At 42.2% G+C, this 25,787-nt stretch overlaps 1 protein-coding gene across 1 annotated transcript in view; it reads right to left on the bottom strand.

Annotated features, from left to right (window-relative positions):
* CDH17 (cadherin 17) overlaps window positions 1-25,787 on the bottom strand; it is a 73,030-nt gene that overhangs the window by 4,291 nt on the left and 42,952 nt on the right. The window contains exons 11-15 of the mRNA XM_064588124.1: window positions 22,484-22,560; window positions 20,377-20,568; window positions 11,860-12,104; window positions 8,849-8,979; window positions 4,586-4,825 (exon numbers count right to left, since the gene is read on the bottom strand). Coding sequence (XP_064444194.1) covers window positions 4,586-4,825; window positions 8,849-8,979; window positions 11,860-12,104; window positions 20,377-20,568; window positions 22,484-22,560 — 885 coding nt within the window. The remainder of the gene's footprint in view (window positions 1-4,585; window positions 4,826-8,848; window positions 8,980-11,859; window positions 12,105-20,376; window positions 20,569-22,483; window positions 22,561-25,787) is intronic.

Below are 25,787 nucleotides of genomic sequence, written 5' to 3'. Positions count from 1 at the left end.
ATCCAAGAAGATTAGTAAATCCCAGGAAAAAGAAAAACAAACAAAACTACACTAAGGCATGTAATAATCAAATTGCTTAAAACTAGTGGAAAAGAAAATCTTAAAAGCATCTGAAGAAAAAAAGATACATTACATTTAAGGGAACAAAAAAGAACAATGCAATCCAAAACACAGTAAAAAAATATCTTTAAAGTACTGAGAGACAAAAGTCCCAATAAATTTAAAAGTATTCCAGTCAAATGTTCTCTGGTCACTATGAAATTAAGTTAGAAATCAATAATCAGAAAGATGTGGGAAATCCCCATATATTTGAAAACTATATAATACACTTCTAAATAACCCATGAGTCACAGAAGAAATGTAAAAGGAAATTAGAAAGTATTTTGAACTGAATGAAGATGAAAACACAATATATCAAACTTTGTGGAACACAGCTAACATGACACTAAGAGATAAATTTATTGCACCAAATGCCCATGTTAACAAAGCAAAAATTTCTAAATTAATTGCTGCAGCTTCCACTTAATAAAAATGGAACAAGAACAACAAATTAAATACAACATAAGAAGAATGAAGGAAATAATAAAGATCTGAGCACTGAAATACAAAACAAAAAATAGAGAAAAACCTATGAAATCAAAAGCTGGTTCTTTGAGAATATCAATAAAATTAATAACCTCTAGCCAGATTGATTTGGAAAAAAGAGACAATTTTCCAATATCAGAATGAGGTGATGATATCACTACATATTCTGTAGATATTAAAATAATAATAAAATAATATGGCAAATAACTTTGTGCCAATAAATTAGACAAATCAAATGAAATAGATAAATTATTTAAAAGATACAAACTAACAAGTTCAACCAACAAGAGATCTATAACTTAAATAGCGCTGTATCTATTAAAGAAATTGAATTTTTTTTTTTTTAAGATTTTGTTTATTTATTTGACAGAGACAGCGAGAGAGGGAATACAAGCAGGGGCAGTGGGAGAGGGAGAAGCAGGCTCCCGGCCGAGCAGGGAGCCCGATGCGGTGCTCGATCCCAGGACCCTGGGATCATGACCCGAGCCAAAGGCAGACACTTAACAACTGAGCCACTGAGGCGCCCCGAAATTGAGTTTTTAATTAAAACTTCCTATAAAGACAGCTCTGGGTCCAGATGGCTTTACTGGTGAATTCTACAAAACTTTAAGAGAGAAATAAAAAACAATTTTACATAAACTCTTTCAGATAACTGAAGAAGTAGAATACTTCCTAACTCATTCTATGAGACCAGCATTACTCTGATACCAAAACCAAACAAAGACATTACAAGGAAAGAAAAATATAGACCAATATTCCTCAAAAATACAGATAGAGAAATCCTTAAAATTTTAGCAAATCAAATCTAACAATATATAAAAATGCTAATATTTCACCACCAACTAGGCATTATACCAAGAAGGGACTGGTTTAAGATCCAAAAGTTAATTGATATAATTCACCAATCAACAGACCAAAAAAAAAAAAAAAATCAACAATACAATCATCTCAATAGATGCAAAAGAGGTATATGAAAATTTTAGCATCCATTCCCAGTTTAAAAAAAGAAAGAAAGAAAACCCTCTCTGCAGGGCGCCTGGGTGGCTCAGTTGGTTAAGCGACTGCCTTCGGCTCAGGTCATGATCCTGGAGTCCTGGGATGGAGTCCCACGTCAGGCTCCCTGCTCAGCAGGGAGTCTGCTTCTCCCTCTGACCCTCTGACTCTCTGACCCTCTTCCCTCTAGTGCTATCTCTCATTCTCTCTCACCCAAATAAATAAATAAAATCTTTAAAAAAAAAAAAAAAGAAAAGAAAACCCTCTCTGCAAGTTAGCAATAGGAGATAAATTCTTCAATCTGATAAAGGGCATGGACAAAAAAGCTACAGCAAACTTCATATTTAATGGTCAAAGACTGAATGCTTTCTCCCCATATCGGGTACAAGCCAGGTTATTTCTACTCTCACTACTTTCATTCAACATTCTACTGATAGTTTTAGCCAGTAATAAAAAGCAAGATAAAGTAATAAAAGGCATCCAGTTTGGAAAGGAAATTAAAATGTTACTATTCACAGACAACAGGATTGCCCACATAGAAAATCTACGGAGTCATAAAAAAAGGAAAAGAGAGAGCACAGCAAAGTGAGGTCTGCAGTGTCATAGGATATAAGATCAAAACACAAAAACAATTATTATATTCCCATATCCTGGAATTACTTAAAAATTAAAATTTTAAATGCCATTTAAGATAGCATCAAAAATATGAGATGCTTAGGGGAAATTTTGCAAGAACTATACACTGAAAATTAAAACACTTTGCTCAGAGAAATTAAGGAAGACCTAAATAAATGGAGATATATAGCATGTCCATGGGTTAGAAGATTCAGTTTTGTTAAGATGTCAATTCTCCCCCAGATTCAGCTACAGATTCACATGATCCCAAATCACAATCTCCACAGGCTTTTTTGATAGAAATGGACAAGCAAAATTCTAAAATTTATATGGAATGCAAAAGACCTAGAATAGATGAAAAATTCTTGAAAAAGAACACAGTTGGAAAAATTACACTATCTGATTTGAAGTTTTATTATAGTGTAACAGTCATCAAAACAGTGTAATATTGGTATAAAGGTAGGCAAAGAGATCAGTGAAACAGAAAAGTCCAGAAATGGATCCATATACATGTGGTCACTTGATCTTTGACAAAGCTGCCAAGACAATTCAATGTGAAAAGGATATTTTCAATAAATAATGTCAGAACAATTAAATAGTCCTATTAAATACAATGAAACTTGACCTTAACTACATATCACATACAAAAATTAACTTGAAGGGCACTGGGGTGGCTCAGTCAATTAAACATCGGACTCTTGATTTCGGCTTAGGTCATGATCTCAGGGTCATGAGATCCAGCCCCATGGCGGGCTCCATGCTCAGTGAGGAGTCTGCTTGAGATTCTCTCTCTCTCTCCCTCTGCCCCTCCCCCCCCGAGTTTTCTCTCTCTCTAAAAATAATAAATAAATAAAATTTTTTTTAAAAATTAACTTGAAACAGACCATGGTGCTAAATGTAAAAGCTGACACTATCAAACCTTTAGGGGGAAAAAAATTAGAAAACTTTAGTAACCTTGGGTTTGGCAAAAATTTCTTAAATATTACACCAAAAAAGTCACAAATTACATAAAATTTAAAAATCAATAAATCAGATACCATAAAAAATTTTAAATTTGTTCTTCAAAAGGCGCTGTTACAAAATGAAAACACAAGCCATGTCCTGTGAGGAAGTATCTATTAACATATTATCTGACAGGGACACCTGGGTGGCTCAGTCCTTAAGCGTCTGCCTTCGGCTCAGGTCATGATCCTTGGGTCCTGGGATCGAGTCCCACATCAGGCTCCCTGTTCAGCCAGGAGCCTGCTTCTCCCTCTCCCACTCTCCCCCTCCCCCTCACTCCCTCTCTGAAATAAAATAAATAAAATCTTAAAAAAAAAACAAAAACATATTATCTGACAAAGAATTTGTATCTTGGCTATAGAAAGAATGCTAGGAGTCAACAATGGAAACCAAACAGCCAAATTTTTCAAATGGGCACACAATTTGACCAGACGCTTCACCAGTGAAGATACATGGGTGGCAAATAAGCACATGGAAAGATGCTCAACACCATTAGTCTTTAGGGAAATATAAATTAAAACCAAAATGAAATGCTACTGCACTCTCACTAGAATGCCTAAAATCAAAAAGACTATGCATAACAAGTGTTGGGGAGAACATCGAGCAACTAGACTTCTCATGCGCCCATAGGAATGGAAAATGTTACAAACTGGAAAACAATTTGCCATTTTCTTAAAAATTTAACCATGCAGCTACCATATGGCCCAACCATTCTACTGCTGGGGATTCAACCAAGAAAAATGAAAGTGTATGCTCTTACAAAATTCTTGTTCACAAATGCTTATAGCATTGATGCCAGGTGAAAATAGCCGACAAAAAAGAATACATACTGTATTACTGTATCTAGATAAAATTCTTGAAAATGCAAACTAATCTATAGTGACAGAAAGCAGATCAGTGGTTACCTGAGGATAGGGGGTGGAGGATAGGCAGGGTGGGGTGGAAAATGGGATTTGCAACTGGAGCATGAAAAATCTTGGGGGGTGGTGTAAGTGTTCTTGTCCTTATTGTGCTGATGGCTTCAATGATATCTACATTTATCAATTTTTATGAAATTGTACACTTTAAATATGTGCTGCTTATTGGATGACAATTGTTATTTCAATGAAGCTGTTTTTAAGAACCATTATGAAATCTGTTTCTCAGCTGCCATTGGAAATTTTGCAAATGCTGTTCAAATTGTTCAATTATCCAATTGTCCAATGTACACTAAAGGGGATGCTGTGTGTTAATCTTTCCTCCCTCCAAAGCCCAGGGCTTTCTTCCCTCTGAAGAGCTCCTCTCTACAAGTTTTCTTTCAGAGCATGTACCTGCAGCATGGAAGAAATGCAAATAAAAACTAATTTTAATCATTGATCAGTGCTTGTTTGATGTACTTTTGACAACTTACCATTGATTTTGGAAACTTGCCAGTCCTTTTGTAAGATTTCACTGCCAAGAGAAAATTCAAACTGTGGACCCCGAAATGACTGCTGGTCATCATCAGTGGCCTTGAAAATAACACTTCCGGTTGTTTGGAGGGGATGGCACAGAAACAAGCCTGAGTTGTCCTTGGCTAGCCGAGGGGGGTTGTCGTTCACATCCGAGAGGGTCAGGTGGAAACTGGCTATGGAGCTCAGGGAGGAGCCACCTAAGGCAGTGAGCGATTGAAACATGGTATCAGCTCTCTCATTTTCCTCTTAATGGGAAAAAGATACTTCTTTTTCTTAAAAAAAAAAAAATACACACACACACAGTTCAAGCAGTTGGGTGTACTGAGGTAGTAGGAAGATAGCAAGATTTTAGAATCAGACCTGGCTTCATTTCCTGGTTAAAAAGTCTCAGTGATAATAATAATAACTAAGATTTATGTGCTAATATTTTTTTATTTAAATTCAAGTTAGTTAATAGATACTGTAGTATTAGTTTCAGGAGTAGAATTTAGTGATTCATCAGTTACATACAACACCCAGTGCTCATCCCAACTAGTGCTCTCTTTAACGCCCGCCACCCATTTAGCCCACCCCCCCCCCTTCCAGCAACACTCAGTTTGTTTCCTATAGTTAAGAGTCTTTTATGGTTTGCCTCCCTCTCTGTTTTAACTTACTTTGTTTTTCCTTCCCTTCCCCTTTGTTCATCTGTTTTGTTTCTTAAATTCCACGTATGAGGAAAATCATATGATATATGGCTTTGACTAACTTATTTCGCTTAGCATAATACCCTCTAGTTTCATCCATGTCATTGCAAATGGCAAGAATTCGTTCTTTTTGATGGCTGAGTGATATTCCGTTGTATATCTATACCACATCTTCTTTATCCATTCGTCTGTCGATGGACATCTGGGCTCTTTCCATAATTTGGCTATTGTAGACACTGCTGCTATAAACATCAGGGTACATGTACCCCTTCAAATCTGTATCTTGGCATCCTTTGGATAAATACCTAGTAGTGCAATTGCCGGGTCATAGGGAAGTTCTATTTCTAACTTTTTGAGGACCCTCCATACTGTTTTCTAGAGTGGCTGCACCAGTTTGCATCCCCACCAACAGTGCAAAAAGGCTCCCCTTTCTCAGCATCCTCACCAATACCTGTTGTCTTCTGAGTTGTTCATTTTAGACATTCTGACCGGTGTGAGGTGGTATCTCATTGAGGTTTTGATTTGGATTTCCCTAATGCCGAGTGATGTTGAGCGTCTTTTCATGTGTCTGTTAGTCATTTGTGTGTCTTCTTTGGAAGAATGTCTATTCATGTCTTCTGCCCATCTCTTAACTGGATTATTTATTTTTTGGGTGCATGTGTCCCTTTGAATCAGCACTTGTGTATCCTTTGGATAAATACCTAGTAGTACAATTGCAATTGATTTTGATGAGTTTTTTATAGATTCTGGATACTAGCCCTTTATCCAATATGTCATTTACGAATATCTCCACCCACTCTGTAGGTTGCCTTTTAGTTTTGTTGATTGTTTCCTTCAATGCGCAGAAGCTCTTTATCTTGATGAAGTCCCAATAGTTCATTTTTGCCCTTGCTTTCCTTGCCTTTGGTGATGTTTCTAGGAAGAAGTTGCTGCGGCTGAGGTCGAAGAGGTTGCTGCCTGTGTTCTCCTCTAGGATTTTGATGGTTTCCTGTCTCACATTTAGATCTTCCATCCCTTTTGAATTTGTTTTTGTGTATGATGTAAGAAAGTGGTCCAGTTTCATTCTTCTGCATGTGGCTGTCCAGTTTTCCCAGCACCATTTGTTGAAGAGACTGTCTTTTTTACGTTGGATATTCTTTCCTGCTTTGTTGAAGATTAGTTGACCATACAGTTGAGGGTCCATTTCTGGGTTCTCTATTTTGTTCCATTGATCTATGTGTCTGTTTTTTGGGCCAGTACCATACTGTCTTGATGATGACAGCTTTGTAATAGAGCTTGAAGTCCAGAATCAAGATGCCTTCGGTTTTGTTGTTCTTTTTCAGGATTGCTTTGGCTATCTGGGGTCTTTTGTGGTTCCATACAAATTTTAGGATTGTTTGTCTAGTTCTGTGAAAAATGCTGGTGTTATTTTGATCAGGATTGCATTGAATGCGTAGATTGCTTTGGGTATACATTACTTCAAAACAACTCCGATGTGTGTTTACTGATGACAAGACTGAGGTTCAGAGAAGTTGTGTGACATCCCAAGGTCACACAGCAATAGAAAGGCTTCCACCCCAGGAAGTCTGACTCTAGAGCCCACAATTTCTCTTCAACACTGACCTAGGCATATTTGTTAAGTTTTCTACACATCGTTTTTTCAGCTATAAGATATGTGACTTTGTGAGGATCCCACACATAGTGTTTGTTGAAAATAGTAAAGGGCTGCACAAACGTTATTTACTATGATGTAGCGGTGAGAGATTTTAACTCTGTAGCCTTAACAGATGGTAGCTGTGTGATTGTGAGCAAGTTACTTCACTTCTCAGTGCCTTGACTTCCTCATCCATAAAATATGGTCAAGAATAGCACCTACCTATAGTGTTGTATGAGGATTAAGTTATTACACTAAGTGCTTAAAACCAGGGCTGCCAGTGCAATGTAAACACTGACTCTTCTCATTCTCCCTGACGTCAATCAGATACAAGTTCCACAGTTTCCCTGACCCCATCTTGTTTTAATTCCAGTGAACCTTGTCCTCTTGCTTTGCTTTTCAACTGTCTTCCATGGCCCTGACAACACATAACCAAAGGAGGAAAAGCCACGGTGCTCTTGAAGTCATTTCATCTATCTGCACCGTTTCAGAACCAACAAAGGGAACAGGGCTTGGGATCCTGGCTTTGATTCATGGAACTTCTAAAACGTGAGAGGTCTCTAGGACACATCCAAAGTGAAGTGTTGATCTCCACAGTATGTTGTAGTGGAATGTGAGGCATAAAGGCTCAGCCGGAAACTTCCTACTGATTAATCAGGAGCTTTTAAATCAAGAGTTCAATGTATACAATGTGAGAGTGGAACGTGCTCGTCCGGAAACAAGCAGGGGAGAGAGCGAGTCCCTGATCCGCCTCAGCAAGGCGTGTCTGCTTGCACACAACTCTTCCAAATTTGGCACAGACTCCAGCATTTCTACCCTCATTGGCTTAACTTGACTGTGGCACTTTTGTTTTTCTTAATCCTTTCACATGCGGGGGCCATTTTTATGATTCCCATCCACTGGAATGTTCCCCATTCCACCTCCCAATTCCTGGGACTCACATTTGGAAGTTTATTTTTTTGGTCTAAAACTGTATTTATTTAGTCCTAATTTGTTCCATTCTCATTTTTCGGTAAACCGGGCAGATGTATTTGCTACTCAATTAGAGGATTCAACCAGCATAAGATCAACAGAATTTCTATGCTAAGTTGGAAAATTCCATTTAAATGCAAAGAAACCTAATGTTTTATCACTGGTAAGCATACTATTCCTATGGGTGTATGTTTATTTTAATTTTTCAAGTTCCCTGGAACTCCACATTCAAAGTCAGAGAGGAATATATATCACCATGACCAGATTAAGTGGGATGCAAGGATTATAAGGATGATTCAAACATCCTTGGCTTATCTATATAATAAGTCTTTCCTTTCAAAAGCTTACCCAATTTCAGCAAAACAGAGATACCCAGGGCCACCCAAACCTAGTGAATCAGAGTCTCCAGAGATGAACCCCTTGTATCTGATCGAACAAGCTCCCAGGTGATTCCGGCACATATGGAAGTTGAGAACATGGCATAAAACATTTTCTGTTTCAGAACGGATCAGCCCCGAGCCACTGCAATTTAAGGCTGAAGGAGCAAGTCATAGCCTAGGTCAGCAGGGCAGTGGTTTGGCCCTGCTCTCAGGAGAAACCCACAACCGCCTTGGAGGAAGGGGATGTAGTTCAGCAGAGATGCAGGAACCTTCCCCAAAGCTGTAGCCCCCACAGGAAACAAGAGCAACCGGAAAGAGCACCCCTGCAGCCTGGCCAGCCTGCAGGTGCACCCTTGCCGGAGAGATGCCGGTGGATCCCCCCCTGCACCAAGCCAGGAAGGTGTGAGCACTTCCCTCCCCTTCGGTACCTTTATCATCCTTCCACTAGAAGATATTCTGACAATCGGATCCAGTGAACTTTCCCACCCACCTCACCTTCCCTCCCATGTCTATCGGTGTAGCCCCTAATCGTTCGTTACTTTTTTTCCTCACCTATTTCGGTGGCCACCACTTGCACCCGATAGACACTCTCAGCTTCCCTGTCGAGCCGAGCCACAGTAGAGATTTCACCCGTGACGGGGTCAATTTTAAGCCAGCCTCTGCCATTGTCTCTCAGGGAATAACTTCATAAGGTGAAAAGAGCAAAAGAAAACCCACATTACTCTGTGCGAAGATGCGAAGATAGTTTAAGATCATTATGCTGTTCTAAGAGCCTCATCCCTTGCGTATCCCTTACAGCATATTTAAAGGATCATTATTTTATATTATTGATGCTTTACTTGCATACCGTCCACCTTCAAAAGGAAGATTTGCGCATCCTTACAGAGTCGTAGTTATATTTGTTTTATTAAAAAAGGTATAGTCACAAACTCCAGAGGAAAAAAGTTCAACTTTCCTGGAAATCAAAGGATTCCAATTAAAACAACCTGGAAGCATCTTTGAAAACTGATTAGCCAACCACTCCCTCTAAGAAAACTCGGACACCCAGGGGTGGAGATGTTAGGTGAATGGGTGGATACTCAGGCTGCTCGTGGCACAGTGAATTAATTGCTCATTCTACAAACATCTACTGAGTGCTTAGCAAATATTGCGCATTAGAAAAAGAGAGGAGATTACCCAAAAAGGGGGGGGGGAGCTCTTAGGCCAGTGGAAGAGACAGACACAGAAATAGATAGTTCCAATAAAATGTGGCAAATACAATGAGAGGGGCCCTGCGGTATCCCGGAGAAGTCTTTCTGAAGCCGAAGATGTTAACTAAGGCAAGAAAAAGAATGCTCAAGAAGGAACAATTGTGTGAGCTAGTGCGGAAGAGGCCAAGGACTAGCCTGGTGGTGTGGGGGAGTCGGGCATTCCAGCCGTGTTGGGATAAAAATGGGAAGCAGTGGATGGCAAAAGATGAATGAAGCCAGGGAGGTGGAAGGAGCCAGATCATTGGAAGCAATGGGCAGCAACAGAATGCTGTTAAGCAGGAAAGTGTTCTAGTCATATTTGTGTTTTCAGTGGAACTCATTGGCAGGTGTACGAGAGATGAATCTGAGATAAGACTAGAACCACCAGAACACCCCAATTAGTGCAGCCCTTTGGGAAGGAATACAACATAGCCATAAGCATGTCCATGTCTTCAGACCACAGAATACCACCTCTGGAAATTGTCCCCAAATAAAAAACAATTTAATTGAAGTTAGAAAAGAATTACATTCATACATAGATTCAAAATATTTTATACAATAAAAAAAAATACTGGAAACAACCTACATGTCCAAAAGCAAGAGCATGATTAAAAAGTCAGGATGTGTTCTTTCATCAAATTAATTTTTTTCATAATATTAGTATGTTCTATATGCCAAGCACTGTTAGGCCGTGTGTACGGGTGATGAAGAAGAAATCCTATGTACTTGGGATTTCATTCTGAGTAAGATGGGAACTCTTTGGAGGGTTTTCGGAGGAGTCCTATGATCTGATCTACTTTTTTAAAGGACCACTGGGTGCTGATGGATTATGAGTTTGCCGAACTGAGAGAAAAAGAATGAACTCAGGCCAAAAACGTGGGAGTCATCCTTAATTCTTAACTGACTTATTACTAGCATCAGAACTATTGATTGATTATTCCTCATTCTTGAAAGCCTCTTTTCATTTGTCTTCTTACAGGACACTCCCCTTCTCTGTCTTCATCCTCATCTTCCTGATTTCAATTTAATAGGATTTTTGGTATACCTTTTCCTTGATCCAAGAACTTTTCTTAAATGTTTTTGTTTTGCCCACTCATAAACTCAAATTTCTATTTACTTGTCTTTGATGATTTTTATAGCATTCTCGTGCAGAAGGCAGAAGCATTTGTTAAACAATAAATGGTTGTAAATTATAAACATGTTGTGCCCCATCATACTTTGTGACTCTGATGTATACAGTAGTATCTACTCTAAACCACACAGCGTAGCCCCCACTATTCTTTCTCTCTTCCCTTTGCCTTTATGGAACATAGAGAATGAAACAATAGGTAGGAACTTTACTCCCTGACAAAGAAAAAGGTCTTAGAGGTGATTTCACATGCCTAAATGACAGCTCACTGGGAGGCAAGACTCCCCTGAAATGTTTTGAGGAATTTCAGGAATTGGCATTCGGGACCATATGCAATGGGTTAAGCCAATGGTTTAGGCTGAAGTATTCGTTAGGCCACGGACAGTAGTGCCAATGTGATAAAACAGAAGCAAAATATCCGGGCTCAAATCCTATCCGTGTGCTTATTAACAAAAAATCTCAAAGAGGTTATAGATATTGATGTATACACAACATATATATCTTGGGCAAATTATCATTGCACATGTTTAAGACAAATCTGTGTAGGTCCTATTGCACTGGGGAAAAAATGATGGAGAATTGCTAAGATGGAAAGATTTGCACATTTTGTTTAACCACCTCAGCCTGAGCACTAGCCTCTCCAGGGGTAGGCTCTGGAATGAGTCTTGTCACCCCAGACCTGTTGTCTGGAGAGCCAAAGAACGTAGGCACTCTACATCCAGAAGATTCCCTTAACCCTATCAAGTGGGTGAGTCTGTCCAGTTGGGCTTTTGCTTCATTCTCTCTGTCTAGAAAGAACTTCTTCAGTCCACCTTAGGGGTTGGACAGCAACTCTCCCCCAAACCCTGGCTCCCATGGCTGGTACAGACACAGAGCCTGGCTTTAGGTAGCCCAGTCTCTGGACCCCATCTCCTGAACTCACCAGCCGTCAGCTGGGATTTGTGGTGAATGGGCTGGGATGGAAGCTGACATGCTTCCCACTTGCCTGAGCCTGATTTCTCATTGATGCCCCCAGGGTACTGATGACTGTTGGAACCAAGGTCATGTCCACTCTGTATCCTGGGATACAGCTTCAGATCACCGGCTGCTTTCTTAGAGGAGAGCACTGGAGTCAGACCAGCTTCTCTATCCCTCCCAACCCTTCCTCCTCCCCACTGGCCATGGTCCCAGCACAGCTGGGCCTACCCAACACTGCTCTCCTCTACCTTATATCCAGATTTTCCGGATCCCTGGCAGTCACATTGCCCACTTTAGTGCCTATAGCCACATCTTCACTGACTTTTGCTTGGTATACGCGCTCGGAAAATTCTGGTACTTCATTCACATCTGTCACAATAAGTCTGAACGTGGCAGAAGAGCTGGTGTTGTAATTTACACCAGACACCAAAGGCTCATGATTTTCCGCTTGGAACACAATATCGTGAATGGCTGTTGTTTCAAAATCAAGAGGCTGTGTAGGGGGAGAAAAAAGAGGAAAAATTAATTTGGGGGATGATTGGCTCCCTTAAAAGCTTCATTCCCAATGGTCCTTTAAAAACGTTCTTACAGGGGCACTTGGGTGGCTCAGTCAGTTAAGCGTCCAACTCTTGATTTCAGCTCAGGTCTTGATCTCAGGGTCGTGAGATCGAGCCCCACGTTGGGTGTGGAGCCTGCTTAATATTCACTCCCTCTCCCTTTGCCCCTTCCCCCATACACTCTCTCTCTTTCTCTATAAATAAATAAATACTTTCTTACAGAGCAGCAGTTCCCAATTTGGTATCAGCAAAAACCTACTTGTCAGAATGATAACAGAGCCAAAGTCTTTGCTGCAGGACTTATCAGAGCTTTCGATGTGCTAGATGCATTATGACTCTCCTAGAAGAGGAAATCAATGCAGCGTCCCTTAAATTTATGTAACCCTGGGATACTTCATTCACTGAGCAGAAACTTACTAGTTCTCTCAAGAAAATTCTCAGAAGACAGCTAGGGAAAGGCTTATATACAGACATCCACATTGTATAGAGAATGATTTCCCAGGGACCTCCGAATCCAAACCCCAAAATAAAGAACTTACCTGCATAAAAGGTAGGAGAGGTTAGCAGAGAAAATCGAAAGATAGAGGGTCTGCTCTTGTGACAGACTATGCTGGACAGAGCCAGGAATCAAGAATCAAGAAACCAACTTGAGTGTAGTATGAGGAAGAATCCAGCAGGGCTACCCAAGACAGAAGGAGTGGCTTCCAAAAACAGTAAATTCCCAACTCTGGTACCTTTCAAGAACAGGCTTAAACAACGTGTGACAGGCCAGCATAGAAAGGACTTCCGTAGCATTTCAGCAACTGGTTTTATGTGACTTTTAAGGTCTCTCTCAAGACATTGAGTCCATGATTCTCTGAGGGGAAAAAATTCCTAGTCCGAAAGGCCTAGTTGGGCTTCTCATCTGGGATTAAAAGGCTTCTGGGAATCCGTGAAGCCCTAGAAACCAAAACCTAAATATTTATATTATGCGCACAAGTGAGTATACAGTCACGGTCTCAATGGTACCAAGGACCTCAAAAACAAAGGAACCAAAGCGAAGCCCAAAAGGTACTTTATGGATTATGGATTATGGAAACTACATTATTTGATTCACTCTCCCAGGCCTATAAGACCCAGGATCTCTTGGTGAGCTGTCAGTCTTTTAACTTTAGTTTATATCAGTTTCTCATCGGTTGAACAAAAATGGTAATATCCATTCACGAACAGAAAAACTCGCGGAGGATTTGACACATGATTGCATTAGCTTGGCCTGCCCTTCCCTAACATCTGAAAAAGTTCTCCCCCTCAGGCAGGAGTTGGCTCAATGCTGTCCTCTCTACATCCAGTCCCCATCTGCTATCTCCAAATGGACAAGCTCCATGTCCTCTGTAATCTCTCAGTTTCTGACTCAAGACTCTAATTGTTTGGTTATCTACTTTAGATCCTCACTAAGCATAAGCTCTCTGTGTTATACTGATCTTTGCTTCTCCCCTCTTCCTTGGCACACAGTATCCATCGTGTATCAGTCAAGAAATAGAAAGATGAGAAAGACTCGGTCTTCATGGGCCCTTGAGGGCTCCAGTGGAAAAGACATTCTGGAGAAAATTCCCACTCTCCAGAAACCCCTCTCCTCCATGCACACACAAACACACACAACATCACAACCCAATTTCTAGTTCAAATAGAAAGTATGATAGAAAGGTTGTTCATATGGAAGAGAAAGAATTATGTGTGAAGATTCAAGGCCATTTGAGATAGAAAATAAGAAGCAATGGACAGGATATAATATAAAGGATATAAAATTTTGTAAGCCAGATGAGATGTAAAAAAGAGGTTGCTCACAGAGATAAGCACCCACTGTCTGCAGGCCATGGCCCCATGATGACATTTTGATCACCACCAAGTGGTCTGATAGGTCTCCCTACCTGGGGGTGGGATGCAAGCTGGAGCTTTTGACTCCCAGAGACCCACTCTTCATCTCGGGGAATGAAGGCAAGGGCATCAAACCGAGAAAGCCTGGTAGTTGGAACAGAAAGACAGCAGCCCCCAGAGCAAGCCTGCACTGTGGACAAAGGAAGCACTCTCTGCTCCTTGCTGGTCCAGACAAGCCCAGGCTCAGGCAGGCAGCTCCACTCTCTGGGTGCTCAGACAGAAGAGGTGCATCCCATCCTCACACCAAACAGATCTTCAGGGGCCTCCCTGGCTTTCCCCTCCCATCACTGAGGCCCCCAGAGGTGGGCGATAAAGAAATGAGACACTACGTCTGCAAATGGGAAGCAGCCTGTATCATCAAGATAGAATGCGTGATGCTGAGACAGAGAAGACTGTGCATCCAGCTAAGGAGCTGGAACGTCATCCTTGAGGAGCAAAGGGAGGCACAAGGCACAAGAACTGATGTGGTCAGATTTTTTTTTTTTTTTGGAAAATAACTCTGGGAGCAGCCACGTGAGGGGTACCCACCCTCGACTGGGAGACCAGTTAGGAGAGGGCGTCAGTGCTCCTTAAACACATACTGAATGGAAGAACAAAGGAGAAAGAAGCAGCCTGTCATTGATCGGAGTGCTTAACTTTCACACCAGGAAAAACACTGAGCCAGATCTTCCAGGGAAAAAATCAGAAATGAAAGATGCTAAATTAGCAAATGATCATCAGCAGAACTTAATCAAGGAGAAGCCTTATCAAACCCTGTGTATCGTCGTTCATAACACGGGGATGTGCCTGCAAAGCCAAGTCAAGAGACCTATCATGGCCTCCTGGGATGGTTGTGGGTCCCATCTGATGAGATACAGTCATCAAATGAGCTCACAAAACATGCTCAGGCCACCTTTCCTCTTCAGACAACTGCTTGAGTTAAATCAAACCCAGTGATTTAGATTCAGCCTGGAGGCAGAGATAGAAGTGCTGAGAGAGAGGAGTGCAGACTGGGGATATGTAACATTGTCACCAGTGATCACTGATGAGGAAAAGTGCGTGCGTTACTTTTCCAAATGACACTTAAGCTAGTTAAAAACAGGTCAAGGACTGAGAATTCAAAATGACCAGCCATGATAGAGAAGTGACAACGTTTGCATTTAAAGAAATTAAAGCTGAAACAAAACCCCAAATTTCAAAAAGGGGATCCCATAGGGGAATTGTCAATAAGCCAGGCAGGACTCAAAGGAATAGACTTGCCGCTCCTGATACCCACTTGGCCCCAAAACTATTGTGTTCTACCGCATGACTGGCCAGAGCTTTGGGCAGCAGTAAATATTGAGGAGGACAGCATTTCCAAAACTTGTTTAATCCTCAACATCACGTTGGAATGTGAAGTAATAGAAAAAATATATATTGTTCTCTGCCCCTGGTTCCTGACACTGAGCTCCTAAATCCCTTGGAATTTCCTGGGTGAGAGGAATACCTTTTGTTCTAATGAAGCCATTCTTGATGGGCTCCTGGGTTGCTTCGGGATGGAGGCTGCTCACCAGAAAGATCAAGCACTTCTGGCCCCACCTGCACCTCCCAGGAAAGGGAGAGAAAGCTAGAGATTGAGTTAATGATCAACCCTGTCTATACGATGAAGCCTCCATAAAAATCCCACAAGTTCAGAGAGCTTCCAGGTTGGTGAACATATCCCATGTTCTGGGAGAATGGGGCACCCCAACTCAAGAGTAGGAAGAAGCTCCAGCACTGGGGAAACTTTCCAGACCTTGCCCTATGGATCTTTTCATCGGCTGTCCCCCTATGTCCTTTATCATATCCATGATACAATAAACTAGTCAATGTCCATGTTTCTCTGAGTTCTGTGAGCTATTTTAGCAAGTGGTGGGACCCAAGGAGGGAGTCACAGAGCCAACTTACAGCCAGTCGCTCCAAAGCACAGATGACAATCCGCGATTTGCAACTGGCTTCCAAAGAAGGGGCAGTCTCGTGGGACTGAGCCCTTACCCTGTGGAGTCTGTGCTATCTCCAGGTAGATAGTCCCAGAATTGAGTTAAATTGTAGGCCTTCAGGCCGGTGTCAAAGAATTGCTTGGTGTGGAAACGCACACATGTAGTGTCAGAAACGAGAGATGCTAAATTAGCTCGAATTAATCAGAATTAAAATAATGCTGGACATTTATTAAGTTTACTCTGTGCCGGGTGCTGGGCTAAGAGCTATATATGTATTTTCCCGTTTAATTCTCCGGCATCCTTTTCAAGAAGGTGCCACCATTTTGCCTATTTTTACAGATGAGAGACCTGAGGCTTTGAGAGCTGACCCCCTATGGTCAAGGTCGCAGGGCTAGTAGGTGGCAACACAAGGCCTCAACAGAAACCATCTCCCTAATGGTTTCTGGTTTCTGGTTTCTGGGGTCAAGTTCCCAGCTCTGCCACGGCTGGGAGACCTGAACCTCATCTGCACAGTGGAGCTTAGCTGTGCCTTGGCTGAGGTCAGGGTGGAGCACTAAGGAGAAGGGATGCAGACATGCTCCGTAAAGTGAAGTGGACTACAGTCGGGCAATAGGGCTTCCTAGGCCAAATCTGCCCACAATTAGCATATCTGTAATTCAGGTGAACAGTTCCTGATAGAAAGGTGACTAAGAAGCTTAGTTTCTGGATAGGACACCCAAAGCACAGGCTGTAAAAGCAAAACTACACCAGTGGGGCTACATCAAACTGAAAAGCTTCGGGAGAGCAAGGGAAATCAGCATCGGCTTGAAAAGGCAACCTACAGAATGGGAGAGATTATTTTACAAACCAGGTATCTGATGAGAGGTGATATGCATCGTATTAAGAAGAAACTCCTGCAAATTGCTGGCATAAAAAACCCAAAATGACCTGATTTTTACCTAGAAATGACTAGGCAAAGGACTTAAGTAGACATTTCTCCAAAGAAGACATACAACTAGCCAACAGGTATATTAAAAGATGCTCAACATCACTACTCATCAAGGAAATGCAAATCAAAACCACACCTGTTAGGATGGCCATTATCAAACTTAAGAAAGAAGTGCTGGCGAGGATGTGGAGAAACTGGAACCCTCATGCACTGTTTGTGGGAATGTCAAATGCTAGGGCTGCTGTGGAAAACAGCCTGGAGGTTCCTCAAAAAACTGAAAACTAGAACAACTATATCCAGCAATCCACTCCTGACTATTTGCCCCAAAGAACTGAAAACAGAATATTTGCTCTCCCATGATCATGCAGCATTAATCCCGGTAGCCAAGAGGTGAACACAACCAAAATGTCAACTGACAAATGAATGGATAAGGAAAATGTGGTATATACACACTATGGAAAATTATACAGCCTTTTCAAAAGAGAAGAAAATCCTGCCATATGCTACAGCATGGAAGAAACTTGAGAACATTAAGCGAAGCCAGTCACAGAAGGACAAATTATGTTTGCCTTCATGTCTTTGAGCTACCTGGAAGAGTCAAACTTACAGAAATGAAAAAGCAGAATGGTGGTCACCAGGAGCTGGAGGGTGGGGGAAAAGGGGAGCTGCTGTTCAAGGAACATAGAGTTTCATTCTTGCAAGCAAAAGAGATCTAGAGATGCTCTACAACAGGGGCATATAGAGAAGGTACACTATAAAATGTAAGAGGATAGATTCCATGTTATGTGGTTTTTTTTAAAGATTTTATTTATTTATTTGACAGGGAGAGACACAGTGAGAGAGGGAACACAAGCAGGGGGAGTGGGAGAGGGAGAAGCAGGCTTCCCGCCGAGCAGGGAGCCCGATGCGGGGCTCGATCCCAGGACCCTGAGATCATGACCTGAGCCGAAGGCAGATGCTTACTGACTGAGCCACCCAGGCGCCCCTATGTGTTTTTTTTTAAACTAGTTTTAAACATTAAAAAATTATTAACACAAAGGTTCAAAAGCAGTGGTAGTCCCCTAGCAGCTTAATTGTGTAGGGAATTAGAAGCCTAAGTCATACACAAGTAACCACATTATAGAGTCTAATTTATTTAAAACACTGAAAACAGTATAAATACATGCATCTGTCATAGTGAATACAGACATCCTAAGGGCGGCTGGTTAACATTTGGGGTATCCTAATCAAGAATCCACACCTTAGGGTCAGTTGTTGCTGAGCGTTGAAGAGATCTTAATCAGAGATGCCCGCTCCAGAGGCAGCTACTGCAGGCCTTGAGCGACTAGCTCAAGCAGCACTGGAAGGTTTGTTAATTGGCAGAGTGATCTTACAAAGAGAGGAAGGTGGTATCCTTCCAAGTGGTATCCAAGACATGCGGTTTGGTTTAAAATATACTATAATCTCTCAGTCATCACATGAACGAGAGTGTGAGCATCTGGCTAGTCCAGCAGCCTATACCCTTCAGAGTTCTAGAGCTCCAGTTCTGTTCTGTCTCTGTCTCGGATCCCTTTTCTTTGGACAGTCAGACAAATCCTTTCACTAGAATACTATTATCACAGTGCCCGAAGGACAGAGAGCTAGGATTTCACAGGCCTAAAGCACAAGTTGGATGACTGTTTTTGTGCTTGTCTGTTAATAACTGTGTATAGGACAGAATTCAATTATTTATTCAGCCAACCAATACTTATCAAACTCTCCTATGTGCCAGGCAGCATTCCAGACACTAGGAATACAACCACAAAACAAAAAGGATATGACAAGGATTTTGGTCAGAAGCCTGCTGGATTGTAACATACCTCCTCATGTCAAGGTTGTGTGGAAGACTACTCACAGCTCGCACCCACCACTAATCATTCGGGGTTACCAACATCTCCCTAAAGGTGCCCATTAGCCACAAATGGTCCAATTAACTTAAGTTGGCTCCCAACAAGCCACCACGAGAAAATGTTGACATGTGGGAATCGTTCGTACCGAGATGGGCAGGCCTCTATCTTCTCTTAGATGTCTAGAGAGCTCTGGTCCTGGGAGAAACTGGGAGCTGTCTGCCCCCTCCTGCTGGGAAAGGATCCAGCCTGCTGCTTGGACCACCCACTGCCAACTCTGAAAACTGCCCTTTCCTTTATCTGATCCTTCTGCAATTCTTCTTCTCCATGTAGACAGCCATGAACAGGGTGGGGGGAGTCGTCCCTAGTCCTTTTCCAAATGTCAGACTGACACAGGATCCTAATGGTTTCAGTTGGTCCTCACACAAACTTCACTGCCGGAGCCCCATGAGGCCCTTTGTTGGAGGTGAAGTGTATGGTAATAATAGGATCAGAATCCCGAAACTCTGCCCCCGGGCTCGCGTTGGCACTAGCACTTTTATCCCCGTGCCTCTATCCATCCTCTGTGAAATTATTCCACTTCATCTTCCTCTTCAGCTTTCCTTGATTCTGGTCTAAAACTTTCCTCCTGAGCCTTTTTTGCAGCCTCTAGCACACCACACCATAAAGCACCAACACCCAACCATGCCTACGGACCCACTATTGCTGTAATTCTGACCCCTTATAAATCCAAATATATCAGATGACATTGAGTGATGCTTCCTATAGAGTCATCTGGTAAACCATTTACATGCTGTAAAGCATAGATGAGGCAGCCATGGAGAAAAAGGTCAAGATTTAGGTGTATACGGTAGGCGGTGGGAGAAGACTGAGGGAGGGCTAGAAAGATCCTGCACAAAGAAGCAGGGACTATAGTAATCAAGACTTTGGCTCTAGACTTCCTAGTCCTTACAGAAGGTAAGATAACGTGAGAGCCAGTGAGTTTAGCAATATCAGAAAAGATGAAAGTAGGGGATTGGCAGGAAGGATAGGATGAAAGGATAAGTCTATTAAACCTTGAAAAGAGATCTATGGCTGACACATTGGAGGGTCTACAGCCTTAAGGGCTCATAGGGCTCATCCAGTCTAATAGCCCACATTTGCAAAAGGAGAGGTAAAGCCCTCAGCAAAACCTCCACGCTCCCAAGATTTAACAAATAAAAATATAGAACACCTAGTTAAATTTGAACTTTAGGTAAACAACAAACAGTTCTTTTACTAGAAGTATGTCCCAAATATTGCATGGGACATACTTTTTCTAAAAAATCATTTATCCTATATTTTACATATTTTATATGGCAACCCTACCTCCCTCCACAAAGGTTACTTGCTCAGCAACAGACCCAGAACTAGAATCCTGGCCTTCTGTCTTTCAGGAGGATGAGAATGAATGGGTGCTCTAGGAGTCCCTCACCACACCTGAAAGGTAACGGCTAATCCACTATCTCTGCTTATCGATCCTTGCACTGTCATAAGAAACTTGATTTATAAAAAAGAAAAAAAATCCATTAAAGAGGCTCTTTACCCTTTTAATTATGACATATCCAGCATTGGTTTGGGGATCTGTGTCAACCCCCAGTCGTCTGTCACTATCTCCCTGTGTAATACGATACAGGATTTTAGAACTCCCAGTGAATGGCTCATCAGCATCTGTGGCCTGGATGGTTAAGATGGTGGACCCAACGACTGTGTCTTCAGCAAGGGTTAGGCTTCCATACTAAGAAAAAAACAGGGGAAGGAAATGAGAATGTCCGTTGTCATCAAGCATAATCTCCAAAGGGCAAATCTGTCTCTTTGGATTCACAATGAACACAAATCATAGTTTGCATCAATACTTACCAAGCATGTTTTCCTACCAATAAATATGTGGCCGTTGATTTTGACATCAGTCATCCTCGTAGACTGATATCCATTGCACCAAGAAACATGTCTCGGGGAGCTACTGGTAGGATTCTAAAACAGATTCCCCTTCTCACATCCAATATGTTTATTAACTGCAGTTATTATACTAGTAATGATATAAATAAATAGCTACTATGTGTTGAGTACCTAAATTATGGCAGGCATTTTACATATATTATTTTAGTTAATCTGTAATCCACCAAGGAAGAGAGGTTAAGAGGTTGAACTTTGGAGTCAAACAGCCTGGGGATGAATCCTCAGCTTGCCACTTAGTAGCTGGGTGACCTGAAGTAAGTCACTTCATTTCCTCAAGTCTCAGTTTCATCATCTGTCTTACAGAAATAATAGCAACACAACCTATGTCTTGTTTGCTGCGGGGATTGAGGGAGATAAAGCATGTAAACCCCCTCAATGCCTGGCACATGATAAGGACTCAGGAAAGATAAGCAACAAAGCACCCTATCAAGTAGCTATACTGTCATTTCCGTTTGGCAGAAAAGCAAAGGATTGGAGAGGTAAACCGCACCCAGGAGCTCACAGCTGGTAAGTCACAGAATTGGGACTCAGGCCCATGCTTGTCCAACTCCAAAGCTTGTGTTCTTGCTCACTGGCCCGGACCAACCCCCACCTCTCTGCTGAAAATCTCCCAGGTCATCCCTATTGGCGTCATGATCTTAAAGATGGTAACAGGCAGGGCCCAGGGGAGGCCTGGGGCAATGACAGACACCCACTTGCTCTCTCTCAGGTACAGTTTGCATTTCCAACTCCCAAAGCAGGATCTTCTTATCCTCAATGTAAAACCACTGTCTAGATGGAACACAAGAAAACCACAACCCAAGGAAAGGCTCCTGGAGACTGAGAAGGAATGGGCTCTTTATCTCATGCCTGTGGGGCCCCAGCGCCTGCTACCCCTTAGGTTCAGACACACCTCTTGCCGCCCCAAACCCTCTCATAAATCAATTCCCTTTGTCACAGCTTCGTCCCTATTTTGATTTATGATCATCATCACAGGGCTCTGGGCTATCCCATAAGTGACTTCAAACATGACAGAACAATCTAGTCAAATGGACTTCTCTCTGCTCCAGAATAGAGATCTCCCTTTTAAGGGAAGCAGTGGTAAAGCCACCCCCAAGTTTAAAGCCCATATCAAAATAAGTGAACGTTTTTCTTGATGTTCTCTCAACTGATCTTTTTTCCCCTGCTCTTTCTGCCCGATTTTCCTAATTCTTGCAACTGTCTTAAGCACGTTCTTCTTTGGCTTAACCGAGAGGTCAGTTTTCCCTTTCTCTTTCTCTTACCCAGTTATTGCAAACAGAGTTTAAATCACCAGTATTCCAAATATTAAGTTTTTGACTAAAAATGCTTGTTTGAGACCTAGTGGTAATCCATTCACTGTCACAAAATATATAAGGACAAAATGCAAGTAGCCATTCAAATCCTTTCAGTTTGACAAAGCTTGTCATTGCAGCTTTTAAGCAAGCCCTTGGAAGAAATGAGCCATTGGGAGGAGTTTATAAACAGATGTTCCCAGATACTCTAACAGTGAATGCCGTTGTTCCCTGAAGATTTCCAATGAAAATGGTGTCTGGGTTTGTTACCAGTGTACTGACTAGAAAGTTACCTTTAAAGTCTGGAATTTTTCCTAACTACCCGCTGTGTCTTTATCCCAGAAGTAAGGGTCAAGTAATACGAACACAGCAAAGATAAAACAACAGGTGAAAACTACTCACATCTGATTTTTCGAAGATGGGGATCTGGTCATTGATATCAATAACATGGACCTGCACATGACAGAGGGTTTTGAAATCTGAAAATCAAAGTCAAATCACAAAAATATTCATTAAACATCATGTGTTAAAACCAGAAATCTGCAAGAAACACATTGGCAAGGGAAGTGACAGTCACAGCCACAACCCTGCTACTGACATGCAGTGTTTGTGGGGACAGGATCCTCTGCTCCCCACCTGCACCCACAAGAAGGTCAGCAAAAGGAGGCTGGAGAAAGCTCTGGGAGAAGCTTCCCTGGCTGTCCCACTGTCCTCCAACCGCTCCTTCCCAGGTAAGACTCGTTCCTCATCAAGACTGGTTGTTTGGTTTGTTTTTTTTTTTTTCCTGTGAAGCAACCTCTCTTTTCTAACTAGTGAAACTTATGTAACCTTCAAAACCTAGAGCAAAACTATCTTTCCAGAAGGCCTTCCCTGAGTCACCCAGCCAGCTATCTTTCCTTCTCTGAGCACTTCTGGCACTAACCATCTTGCATCTCCTCTGTCCTCCATGGTGGGAAGGTTGGGTGCCTATTCCTCCAAATGAGGGAAGAAGCAGTACAGTTAGCCCCCTTCAAGAGGCCTGGCTACCCAGACTGTGGGAGGCAAGAGGGGTTCAGAAGTAGCTCATGGAACCCTGGGAAAATGACACAGGCTTTGAGGGGTGGGTTTGACAATTCAAAGATCTAGTCCGAGAGAGCAGGTTCAAGCAAGGTCCGAGATGAGCGTGGAATACAGGTGGGGATGGGGTGCCAGGGATATATCCAGAATGAGAAACAACATGACAGGTTCTCTGTTGGGGTCACCATGGCTCTAAACCATGATGTACTGTGTTGTATAATAGCTAAGACTCAGGGCTCGGGAGTCCCACTGTTGAATTCTGACTCTGTCCCTTATCAGATGTGGGAGAGCTTATCAGATGTGTGTCCCTCCAGGTCTCTGCGTCTCAGTTAGTTAATCTATGAAATGTAGATAATAACAGAACTGGGGTTCTTGTCATAATACAAACTGTCAGCACTCTCTGTGTACCAGGCCCTGCATGAAGTGCTTTACCAGCATTACTCATTTCATTGTCATACAAGTTTCATGACGTAGATACTATGATCGTCCTCATTTAGTTCATGAATGAGGAAGTCACAGGATAGAGAAGTTAGGTAACCAGACTGAGGTCACACAACTAACTAGTGGTCAAGCCAGAATTCAAATCCTTGTGCTCCCTTTGCCTTCTCTGTCTGCTCTCCACCCTTCCACCCCGCTCCGTGTCCTGGGAAGCTGACCTCAGAGACTGCATCCGGGCACCCTGGCTGCTGCCAGGGGATGGGAGGAGGGGCAGGAGGAGAGAGGTCGGGGGATAGTTCCCCCCAGCAGCCTCTTCTGTAGGCAAAAGTAGAGGGCTTGTTCCTTCGTGGAATGTTCCCTTCAATCGCCCCTTCACACCTCCGTGGAGGGAGGCTGTCCATTGCACTTCGTGCCTCCAGTTGGTTTCCCTTAACCCTGCCCACAACCTTTTCAAATAATCTCTTCTTTAAACTCTTCTTGGTTATTCCTTGTTTCCTGCTAGGATCCCGACAGATACACTCAGGCAGTCTAACTCCAGAGATGGTGTCCAATGCACTGGACATGAGGCCAGGCTTGTGATCTAATAACAATTGAATTATAATAATGGATGCTGATAAAAGCTGGGGTCAGTCTCCAGAACATTTGAGGACAACAAGAATGGTTAACAATGGGTCGGGGGTAGAGGGGGGGTGGTTTGCCAGGACCTGAACTCGCTGGCTCCCAGCTCTGCACAAACCTCACTTGGGCCAGTAGTGTGGCCTCCTGGGTAGCGAGCCCTCTCCAATTTTATGTAAAACTATGTTAATTAAGCCTAGTCTCTAGGCTATATTAGTGCACAATTTAATGTTTAATTCCATCTGCATGCATATATGTTTATGTATAAATCTATTTTGTTATCTGGTCCCTGTTCTCTATAGATGTACTCACGAACATAGACAATTTGTAATCTGATTTCCACCTTATGCTCTTATAGCCTCATATTACTTCAGGTCTCCCTGCATTTGTAGATGGAATTTCTTCTCCTCCATAAGCTCTGCACTATTTCGTAACTTGTCATATTCATCCTTCAAAACTCAGCTCAATGACACCTCTTCCAGAAAGCCTGACCTGCTCTCTCCCTCCACTAAGTCATATCCTTCATGGGTTACCTTGTACATGTTTCTTGTAATTTATTCATTCACATGTCCATCTCCTTTATCATGAATGCTCCTTGAGGACAGACCCTGGGTCTTATTCACCTGTGTATCTTCAATACCTTGAATGGTGTCTCATGCAAGGTAAGTGCTCAGTAACTGTTTGCTGAAAGAATGGATGGTTAATGGTGTGAAATTGTTAATTCACCATAGGCAGGGATGATTTATTATACTCACTTCTGTTGTACCTCTTAACATAATTCTGGACATATATAGTAGGCCCTCACTATTTGCCAAATTACTAACTTCCAAAAAGCCTGTATTGGGGGCCTGTTAAACCCTAATTCTCTTCGGTATGTCAACATCTGTACAAAGGGGGAAATGTGAGGAGTGGTGTGAAATGATGCTCTTTTCTTCTCCATACCTATATAATCTGTGACTCCTAGCACAATGATTACTGAACTATTTGGTCATCTGAGATTGGGTGCTCATTAACTCAGAGAAAGATTGTTAACCTAGGAGTGTGTGTGTGCCCCCAAAATCAATCTGGCTCTGAATACATGTGTTTTTGTGTGTCTGTGCACAATCGTCCAAAAATGCATGCATTTGTTAGAGAACGCACAGTTTTCATCAGATCTTCAAAGGGTCTTGTGAGCCAACAAAGATTAAGAACGACTTGCTTTGAAATTATATAGGAGTCAGGAACAATGTCTCCTGACGTCTCATGGCCAAGTGAGGGGTGATAGAAGACAGACCTTCCCCAAAGATGCATTTCTCCTCCACTTTCATACAATAGAGTCCTTAGACTCTTTCATACAGTAAGAGTCCTTGGAGTCCAAAAGGGAGAATTGGAAAATACGATTAATGTTCTGGGTCATGATCTCAGTGGCCATGAGAATAGGCCTTGCCGACCTCCAACAACAGGGAACTTAATTGATGATGGCTCCCTGCTGTGCTCTGACATCCAGCAGCACGTTTGCATGGAGGACTTGCTTCCCATGGGCTGCCCCTAGCCAGTGACTAGGCAAGGCAGGCAGGCCAAGACAGCCATGTTCTAGGAGATCACAGACTCATTCGGT

The sequence above is a fragment of the Mirounga angustirostris genome, unplaced genomic scaffold (assembly GCF_029215605.1).
Source record: "Mirounga angustirostris isolate CCGP_5_RB_7025 unplaced genomic scaffold, mMirAng1.0.hap1 SCAF_4, whole genome shotgun sequence".
NCBI classification, from domain to species: domain Eukaryota; kingdom Metazoa; phylum Chordata; class Mammalia; order Carnivora; family Phocidae; genus Mirounga; species Mirounga angustirostris.
The sequence above is the reverse complement of the archived record's forward strand: the minus strand, read 5'-3'. Positions and strand labels throughout refer to the sequence as shown.